Source organism: Siniperca chuatsi, linkage group LG11 (genome assembly GCF_020085105.1).
Source record: "Siniperca chuatsi isolate FFG_IHB_CAS linkage group LG11, ASM2008510v1, whole genome shotgun sequence".
NCBI lineage: Eukaryota > Metazoa > Chordata > Actinopteri > Centrarchiformes > Sinipercidae > Siniperca > Siniperca chuatsi.
In genome coordinates this window covers 1320001-1330261 of record NC_058052.1, presented here as the reverse complement: position 1 = coordinate 1330261, position 10261 = coordinate 1320001, and the positions used below count along the sequence as shown (strand labels likewise).

The 10261-nt window shown below is 41.8% G+C and overlaps 1 protein-coding gene and 1 long non-coding RNA gene across 3 annotated transcripts in view; one reads left to right on the top strand and one right to left on the bottom strand.

Moving 5' to 3' along the window:
- Window positions 1-4197: 4197 nt before the first annotated feature.
- Window positions 4198-8681, top strand: LOC122884931. The gene is made up of 2 exons (XR_006380004.1): window positions 4198-4392; window positions 6126-8681. It is a non-coding gene; the product is annotated as an uncharacterized LOC122884931 (long non-coding RNA).
- Window positions 8682-9186: 505 nt separating this feature from the next.
- The window catches only part of tlx1 (T cell leukemia homeobox 1), a 3729-nt gene continuing 2654 nt past the window's right edge, over window positions 9187-10261 (bottom strand). For both annotated transcript variants that reach the window (XM_044215452.1, XM_044215453.1), the window contains exon 3: window positions 9187-9770. In XM_044215452.1, the coding sequence (XP_044071387.1) occupies window positions 9560-9770 (211 nt within the window). In that variant the 3' untranslated portion in view covers window positions 9187-9559. The remainder of the gene's footprint in view (window positions 9771-10261) is intronic.

The following is a 10261-nucleotide window of genomic DNA, read 5'->3' as shown; positions in this document are numbered from 1 at the left end:
TGTTCTAGTCAGGTAATAAGGTATTATGAGATCTTTAAGATATGATGGTGCCTGACCATTAAGAGCTTTGTAGGTGAGAAGAAGGATGTTAAATTGTATTCTGGATTTTACAGGGAGCCAGTGCAGAGAAGCTAATATTGGAGAAATATGATCTCTTTTCCTAGTTCTTGTCAGTACACGTGCCGCAGCATTCTGGATCAACTGGAGAGTCTTAAGGGACTTATTCGGGCAGCCTGATAATAAGGAATTGCAATAGTCCAACCTAGAAGTAACAAATGCATGCACTATTTTTTCTGCATCATTTTGAAACTGGATGTGCCTGATTTTTGCAATTTTACGTAGGTGAAAGAAGGCAGTCCTTGAAGTTTGTTTCATGTGGGAGTTAAAGGATAAATCCTGATCAAAGATGCAGTGGTGTGAAAAAGTGTTTGCTCCCTTTCTGATTTCTTATTTTTTTTTGCATGTTTGTCACACTTAAATGTTTCAGATCATCAAACAAATTTAAATATTAGTCAAAGATAACACAAGTAAACACAAAATGCAGTTTTTAAATGAAGGTTGTTATTATTAAGGGAAAACAAAATCCAAACCTACATGGCCCTATGTGAAAAAGTCATTGCCCCCTAAACCTAATAACTGATTGGGCCACCCTTAGCAGCAACAACTGCAATCAAGTGTTTGCGATAACTTGCAATGAGTCTTTTACAGCGCTGTGGAGGAATTCTGGCCCACTCATCTTTGCAGAATTGTTGTAATTCAGCCACATTGGAGGGTTTTTGAGCATGAACTGCCTTTTTAAGGTCATGTCACTGTTACGGACAGAACAGCCCGGAGACACAGAGAAGATACTGAGATAGTTTATTGGAACACAAGGAGTATGAATAGGTGAAGGTGATAATATTACCGTCCTTTTAACTGAAAGTAGAGGAGCTCTGGGGTGATGTAGATTCACACAGGAGAGTAGAGTCACACGGGACCAGGAGGTGGAGCGACACACTCGGGAGACTGGAGACACACGGGACCGGGAGCTGGAGCGACACACACGGAGGACTGGAGAAGACAGGAGCCGGGATCGAGGTTCTGGGTACTAGTAGCCGTTTTGCGGCGACGTAGGTGAGTCCTTGGCGTTGAGGAGGCAGGATCTGGAGATCTGTCCTTGTTTCAACGAGACCGGACCCTGACTGAGGAGAGGGATAGTGATTTACAGGGGAGTGGAGTGCTGATAAGGTGCAGGTGTGTAATGAGTGACAAGTGATTGGAATTAGTAATCGGGTGAGGGAGTGCGGTGTGTTTAGTGTAGTGGCTGGTGAGAACATGACAGGCTGTGACAGTCACAGCATCTCAATAGGATTCAGGTCAGGACTTTGACTAGGCCACTCCAAAGTCTTCATTTTGTTCTTCTTCAGCCATTCAGAGGTGAACTTGCTGGTGTGTTTTGGATCAGTTATCTTTTTTATCTCTATTGCACTTTTCCTACAGAGCAGGTCTAGACCGTACTCTTTACAAAATAATTTACAGAGACCCAACAAATCCCACCATGAGCAAGCATTTGACAGTGGCAAGGAAAAACTTCCTTTTAAGAAGCAGAAACCTTGAGCAGAACCAGACTCAATGGTGGGCGGCCATCTGCCGGGGGGTGGGGGAGAGGGAGACGAGAGGGAGGCACAATGCAAATACCACCTAGAATTTTTTAAATAGTACAAATATAATTGTACTGTTAATATTAATAACTTAATAATAATAAGAATGACAGCTATAGGAAAATAATGTCAATATTAGTAACAGAGCCAATAACAACAACTGTAGTAGCAGTTGTCGAGCAGGAACACGGGGGCAGCAAGTGGCCCACAACCACAGATCCAGTCTCTGCAGCTCCGGATATCCTGATCAAAGATAACTCAGAGGCTCCTTACGGTGCTGCTGGAGGCCAGGGCAATGGCCAGTTTAACATCAGAAAATTGCAGGTCATCAAGGTCAGATCTAGAGTAGGAGTTTTTGCCTAATGTCATGTATTCCAGTAACAGGAGCTCAAAAGTTATTAAATAATGGTCCGATAATAAAGGATATTGTGAGACTATTAAATGTTCAATTTCAATGCCATATACCAGAACAAGGTCGAGGGTGGTTACAACAGTGAGTGAGTTTATGTACACTCTGACAAAAGCCAATCTAATCTAATCATGGGATAAACGCAGTACTAAGGCTATCATTTTCAGCATCCACATGAATGTTGAAATCACCTACAATAATTACTTTATCTGTTTTAAGGACTAAACTTGATAAAAACTCTGAGAATTCAGATAAAAATCCAGAATAAAGACCAGGAGCGTGGTACACTATAACAAATAGAATTGGCTGTCGTGTTTTCCAGGTCGGGTGTGAAAGACTAACAACAAGGCTTTCGAATAAGTTATAATTTAGTTTAGGTTTAGGGTTGATTAATAGGCTTCAGTCGAAGATGGATACAACTCCACCTCCTCGGCCGGTGCCTCGAGGAATATGAGTATTAATATGACTGGGTGGAATGGATTCATTTAGGCTAACACATTCTTCAGGACCCAACCAGGTTTCAGTAAGACAGAATAAGTCAATATGATACTCTGATATTAAATCGTTCACCAGTACAGCTTTAGATGACAGAGATCTGATGTTTAAGAGTCCAACTCAACTCAGTCTCAACTCTGAGTTCTCATGGTTTTGGTCCACTAATAAGCTCGGTCAGATTTCTGGATATGAGAGCTGCTCCATCCAAAGTGGGATGAATGCCGTCTCTCCTAATAAGACCAGGTCTTCCCCCAAAAATCCGCCCACATAAAAAGCCCACATCGTTTGCTGGACACCACCTCGACAGCGGGCGTGTCGCTGAGTAGGGAGAACTTGTTAGAAATGTGAACAGGTTGGTGGTGAACCATGGACTTCTGCTTAGGGCTATGCTTCCTTCAGACAGTCACCCAGCCTCCCTGGTTTCTGCTAACAGGACCTACCTCTGGTCGGTCCGCACCAGCTACTGGGGGCTGGCTAACTACAGCCGCTAATGATTGAGTTCCCATGGTGCAGAACCGCGTTTCCAATTCACTAAGCCTCGCCTCCAATGCTACAAAAAAACTACATTTATTACATGTACCATTATCACTAAAGGAGGCAGAGGAATAGCTAAACATTTGACACACCAAGCAAGAGAGAGCAGGAGAGGGAGAGAGAGAGAGAGAAGCCATCACTAGCTGCTAAGCTAAAGAACGGTAGCTAGCAAAAATGAATACCGTGTAAAGTGTGGGATTAGCGAGAAAGTCGTTAAAAGAAGGAGAGAGCTATGAGTGCTTGAGCAGAACTAGTGCACGTTAGCAGATAGTTAGTTACTATAATGAAGAATCGAACAAAATGAACTGTGATGAGCTAGAGCAGCAAAAATATGCTACTAGTAAAACACTAACACCGGTGACTGTAAATGAGACAATACGCTTACCTCAGCACGTAAGCTATAGTATATATGTATATACATATACATATATACATATATACACACACACACACACACACATATAGATATATATATATATACATATTTAAAGAGTTTCCCCTTGGGGATCAATAAAGTATTTCTGATTCTGATATATATATATATATATATATATATATATATATATATATATATATATATATATATATATATACATACATACATACATACATACATATATACACACAATGTACAATGCAAATACCACCTAGATCTAGTGGATTAGAATTTCAATTTTATCAATTCAGATTATTTATATAGCGCCAGTTCATAACAGAAGTTATCTCATATCACTTTTCCTATAGAGCAGGTCTAGACCGAACTCTTTATATTGTACTCTTTATAACATTTCTAGAAGTAGAAAGTTACCTAAAATGGAGATACTCAAGTAAAGTACAAGTACCTAGAATTTGTACTTAAGTACTGTACTTGTGTGTAGATATAGGCTACTAAATGGCCATGTGGACACCTGAACATTCCAGCCATATGTGTCAGATGATCATGTGATTTCGACACCATGGACATTAATGTGCTGCTGTAACAGCCACTCTGATGTTGGGTGATAAGGTCTGGCTCACAGTCAGCGTTCCAGTTCACCCTAGTCCAGTCAAGTTCTTCTACACCAAACTGGGAAAAGCATTTCTTTGAGAAGCTGCTTTGTGAACAGGGACACTGTCATGTTGAAACAGGAAAAGGACAAATCCAAACTGTTGACACAAAATTAGAAGAAAACTGTCCTAAATATAATTATATGCTGGAGCAGTAAGATTTCTCTTCATTGGGACTAAGGGTTCAAAAACAGATCCAGACCAAAAGTACACAAAAGTATGTGGACAGAGGACATGGTTACCGGGTGTGTGTCAAATACTGAGAAGGTAAGAAAGATTTTAAAAATAATAATAATAATAACTGCATGTGCAGAGTGGTATACTTTTTCCTCAACTTGCTTTATCTGTATCAGTTTTGGTTACCACTTTTTCTCCCCAGGGTAAAATCATGTGTGTCTGTGTGTGAGAGAGGAATTCCAGGAGGTTTCAGTGCAGCTCAGCTCCAGGGGCTCAGTGCAGATACTTCTGAGTGGATGATGAAATTCTCCTTTACATTCCTCTTCAACCTTTTAGAAAGCAGTCCTGGAGAATGTCACACCCCCCCCCCCATACACACACACACTCTGCCAGCATACACTACCGACTCCAATATTCTTGGACAAAAAATACATGTGTAATTTTTTCATCAGAGAATGTTTATAGATATGCATCAAAATAATCTAAATATACATATATGTTTGTGTGAAGTGAGATGTCCGTGCAAAAAAGAAACAAACATGAGAACATGAGAGTATATTGTATAGAGTATTCTTCCTTTTGAAAAAGAGTTTGAAAAAATAGTAAAAAACCAAAAACAAAACATTGTCACATTCTAAATTCAGATCAGAAGCTGAAAAATCTTCTGATTTTCTTAGAGCCTCCATACTTTGTGCGCAGCCCCCTCCTTTTATCTGGGACTATTTTGTGAGCGCTGACTCTCCTGCAGAATGACCTGTTTCTTGTCATCTTTCCCACATGGCAACTATCAAAGTAATTCCACCTCAAAATGGTACTTTTTCAGCCACCTGCACTCTGGAGGACAGTTTATCATAAATGGGATGACCACTTGAAACACAAAAATATGTGCCACTAGAAACTTAATTTGAATCATTTACATTTGAATTGCTCAGCTTTAATAACTGCATTTAAAAACTGAATCTGAATCACAATGTGAAATTGAATTTATTAGTGTGGAACTGAATTCCAATAAACTTGAAACTGAATGTAATATTATTAAATTGAATTCAGTTCCTCTGAAACTGTATTTGATCCTCACTGAAAATTCTAATTCTTGCTACTTTGTGCATTATACAGTATATACCTAATTCATATTTCCATTCCATTGGCTATGAATGAAGTACTTTATTTTTAAGGAGAGTTTTGGTTTTTCAAGTACATAAGCAAGTTACTTTGTAAGATCAGTAATTCTACATTTCCACCTTAAGTTTTGTTGACATGGTACAGCTTAAAGTCTATTCCACAAATATGTCTGCCTCATTATGGAAAGTGCCACTGGTCTGAGTAACTAATGTGTACATCGAGGATAACACACGGGGGGGCTGCTAAGGTTGTACGATATGGTAAAAAAAATCATATTGCGATTCTTTTGACAGATATTACGATTGCAATATGATTCATGATTAGTGGGAATGATCATTTCTGAATTTTCATTTTCACTGAAAAAACTATTAAAATCACATGATGTGACATTTGTTGGGGTCTGTACCAAGCAAACATCTGGAGAAGGACATCTGTAGGCCGGGCTCTCCGCAGCACCACAGTACTTCATCATGAGGCTGCTTTGTCACACTTTGTACCTTTAACCAAACACTGCAGCTTCTGTGATTTGGATATTGCACTTGGCCATATTGTGATTTGGATAATGTTTCGCTGAGCTGTGCAGCCCTAGTGACCACAGCAATCACTAAACTGTTACTTTGAAAACTTTTGTACGTTTATTAGGTGTCATTTTACTAGACATAATTACTTGACTAATCTTTCACATCTTCTATGTGTTTCAGTGTTGTGCCTTCCACCCCCACACCCTGACAATTACTGTAGCGCAGGCCTGTCCAACTGGCGGCCCGCGGGCCACATCCGGCCCAGCAGCGGCCTCCGAGCGGCCCGGCGGACATGAATCTGCTGTGTGACAAAATGAGTAAACTACATATACAGTGTGTGGAAGCAGCGTCTCGCTCCCTTCTCATCTCTGCTGAGTTGCACATGCGCAGGACCGATCGGGCGGGATGTTGAGCGTGAAGGCCGATCACATGTTTCACAGATCCGCGTTTCCTCCTGTGAGCTCCGGCCAGCTGAGCGGCTCCTCAGCACATCTGGCTGTCCACAGTCCCAAGCAGGACGAGCTCTGCTGAAATGTGTCTGCCAGCCCTGAGACGTAGCTCCGTTTACCGCCGCCTGGACCGGCAAGAGTTTATTTTACTGCCATCTCCAAACGCCTGCTATGTTTTATTACATTCACTGGCATTTGTTTCAAATGCGTCATTACCAAAAACAAAACAAATCCATGTTTTAAACAGGCTGCTGAAAATGTCCGGCCTAAATCTGGCCCCTGAAGCGGCAGCTGAACAGGCCTGCTGCAGGCCCAAGTGGTACTGTGCTGCATGCAACACGTGACCTCTGTACTTCACTTTCAAGTTCCACACTAATAAATTCAATTTCACATTGTGATTCAGATTCAGTTTTTAATGCAATTATTCAAGTTGAGCAATTCAAATTCAAATATAAATGATTCAAATTCCGTTTCTAGTGACACATATTTCTGCCCAAATCATGATCAAATGACTGGCCTATAATAAGGAAACACAACATTCCTGAATTTCAGAAGCTAGAGGAGTAGAATCCAGTGTCAGCTCACTTCAGCTGATCTTCTGCACTCAGACACATTAGAGCAGAGTCAGAATGCGGGAGCCACACAGATGACACCTTAGTGAGGTGAGGAGCTTTACATCTATACTCAAAAGGTCTTCTTCTAATTCATTTTCTGTTTTATCTTATCATTTTTATTTAATTTATTGTCGTGTTTTTCTTCTCGTGTGTATTTTATTTGATTCCTTTTTATGTTTCTTTCTTTCGTTATTATTTTTGTCCATGGCTGGATTAACCTGCAAAGGGGCCCCAGAGCAACATTGACCTGCTGTGCCCCCATTAACCCCACCTCTCTCCTTTTCTTTGCTTTGTTCCCAGTGTTCCGACGATGGAATACAATCTAGCTCCAGGTTCGACAAGGTTTCACAAAATCAGCTGAAATAATAAAAGTGGTGAAAATAGTTTTTTAACATAGGGACCCACTTCAAGACAGGACCTTAAGATCCAACTTAAAGCAGCTATAATCAATATTTTTTATAATATATCAATGTATCAAATAACATTATGAGAATGTGACAGGGGTCGCTCGTACTAATGAACTGAGAGTGAATTATCAGCTGAATGTGCAGCTCCCCTGGTCCTCACGGAGCTTTATAGAGACTTTCAGACTTTCAGAACACGAGCCGCTCGGCAGCAAACAGCAGACAGGCTCAGTCAGAGAGCAGCCGGTGAACGTAGCGGAGCATCTAGCAGCTAAAGAGCCAGATGTTTCCCTCAGCAGCTGCTGGAGACCAAACACAGAGCTGACAGAGAGAAGACCGGACTGACGTCCATCAGGAGACACAGACTCGCCTCCTGATGAGGCGTCATGTGACTCTGTAGCTGCTGGACGTGGAAATAAGCAGCTGTTTGCTAACAAATTCGCCATTACAACTTAAGAGGTGATATGTCAGTGTTGAGTTCACTGCTTGTTCCCGCTGCCACCTAGTGGCCAAAAAAATCAGTTATTGCAGTTTTAAGGCTCTTATCATGTCAGTCAATATTGTGTTTTAGCGCAGCATATCCCCATATGTCCAAATACAAATGTGGGACTATGCAGAAATCCAGCTTTAGTTTTTTCTGACTGTTCATCATGTTGGCTTGCTTCCCAGTTGTTTGGACCTGTGGCCGATCAGTGCTCTGTTGTTCTCTAAATATGAATACATAGCTGCCTTGTGTTATAACTGAGGCTCTTGTGGGGGGTTCATTGTCCTTATTTTAAGATGTATATAATGTCATGTTTATAGAAATGTTTTGCGCCTGATGAGGATCCGTGGCTGGTCGACACATTGCACAGCATCAGTGAATCGAAAATAATGGTGGGAACAAGAAACACCGATGCAATTATTTGCCTTTAAGTTTACTCTAAGTGACAAAATACATATAGACTAAATATGTGACATGAAAATGAATATGAGTTCAAATGTTTTTCCACTGAGCAAAGTAAAAGTATATGGCTGAAAAATGTAGAAGGTGTTCTTCATACTGAATAGATTTTGGATTTACTTGCATTATCAACTGTGCAGAGGAAAACATGAATTTCAGTGTCCAAAATATATTATTGTCATCAGTTTGAATAGAAATACATTTTCTGGCTGTTTTGAAGCATTTCTATACTCATTTGTACGCACACAGAGATGCAAAGATTTACAGAAACACACACACACACACGCGCGCGCACACACACACACACACACACACACACACACACACACACACACACACACACACACAATGCAATGGCAGACAGGGAAAAACAAGTTATGAAATGCTGCCTTTACACATGACTGTCTTGGTTCGTGATCGGTCAGCTTGTGTTGAGATGTTCTGCTTACACACTTCACACAGCACAGTGGTGAGAGAGAAATAGGAAAATACAGTTTGTAAAGCATTTATACAAAAATAAGAGTCCAAGAAAATGTGAAACGTGGTAAACTGTGGTCATTAAATGCAGCCAAAGTGCCATTAAATAGCCTATTATTTTTCTTTTGATGCTTATTGGCCTTTTGGCCCATTTATTTCTAAATTATAAAATGGTGGAATAGACAGCTATCCTCGGTTTGCTGCTGTAAATCATCACATGGAGTCCTTTTCATTCTGCCAGGTGATGTGTCAGATTACATGTTAAAAAGGTTATTAAAGGTGCTAAAACTCGTGCCCTGTGATTCTGCAGCGGAGTCAAAAGTCCATTAACATGGCAGATAAACACAGACAGACTGATGGCAGAGATGTTCACATGTCTTTTTTTGTCAGACATCAAATATGAAAATATGCTGTTTATGAAACACCAAGTCCTTTATAGGTAAACTATAACACAACAACTCACTGATGCCTGCCCCGGTCCTCTGTCGGGCTTTCTGCAGTTTTATGGAGCACACTGTTCATCCTGATGCCTCCGAAAAATATCTCCAAAATGTCAGTCTGGTGTCTGCAGGGCTGAAGCAGGGATTCAGTCCAGGACTCTGAAGGATAGCCTGCAGATCAGACCGTGGACCCCCATTATATGGGAGTAGTGCTGAGGTACCCCGTCTGAGGCTGCAGCACCAGAGTCTGTCCGGGTGGGTCTGCAGCTGGAGGCCGTGTGTTGGCTCTACTCGCAGGCCGACACGCTGCTGATCTTGGCGGTGTTCTCGGTCCAGGGCTGCAGGTTCTGCAGGGCGAACAGAGAGCTGTTCTGCAGGCACAGCGGGTCCGGGGTAGCCGGCTGGTTCACGGTCTTCTGGAAGGCCTCCTGCTGCAGCTGCATGAGGATCCGGTTGGCCTGCTGCCGCTCCGCCTCCCGCTCCTCCGCCGTCTGCCGCCTGCAGCAGCGACAAGGAAACACCGCGGAGTCGCTCACACACCCAACCAAAGCGCGTCAGAGACCGCAGCGCGGAGGTCTCCTTCCACGCTGCGCGATCCCATTATTAGAAGCATCGTTTTCATTTTACTGCACGCGCACGGTTCGGTTCCGCGTTTTATTGTTTGATTTCCTCCTGTGGCTGCAGCTGGCACCGAGTCATGGCCGGGACGGAAATGAAGATTAAAAAACACCGCGCACAAGACCGCGCCGCTAAATGAATCGACGGCTTTTTTCTTGGTAAAATGAATATTTTCACGCACATACGGAAATGACCTCTTGTCACTTTACAGTCTATGAATTATTAAAAATCGAAAGCTTTATTATTGTCAACGAAAAATAAAATTACAAAACAGCCACAGCATAATAAAACAATAATCATTCTTGGGAAATGTAGCGGCGGCTCCCTGAAGCGGGCCTCAGGCCGAGAGGAAGGAGGACTCTTTAACCGTG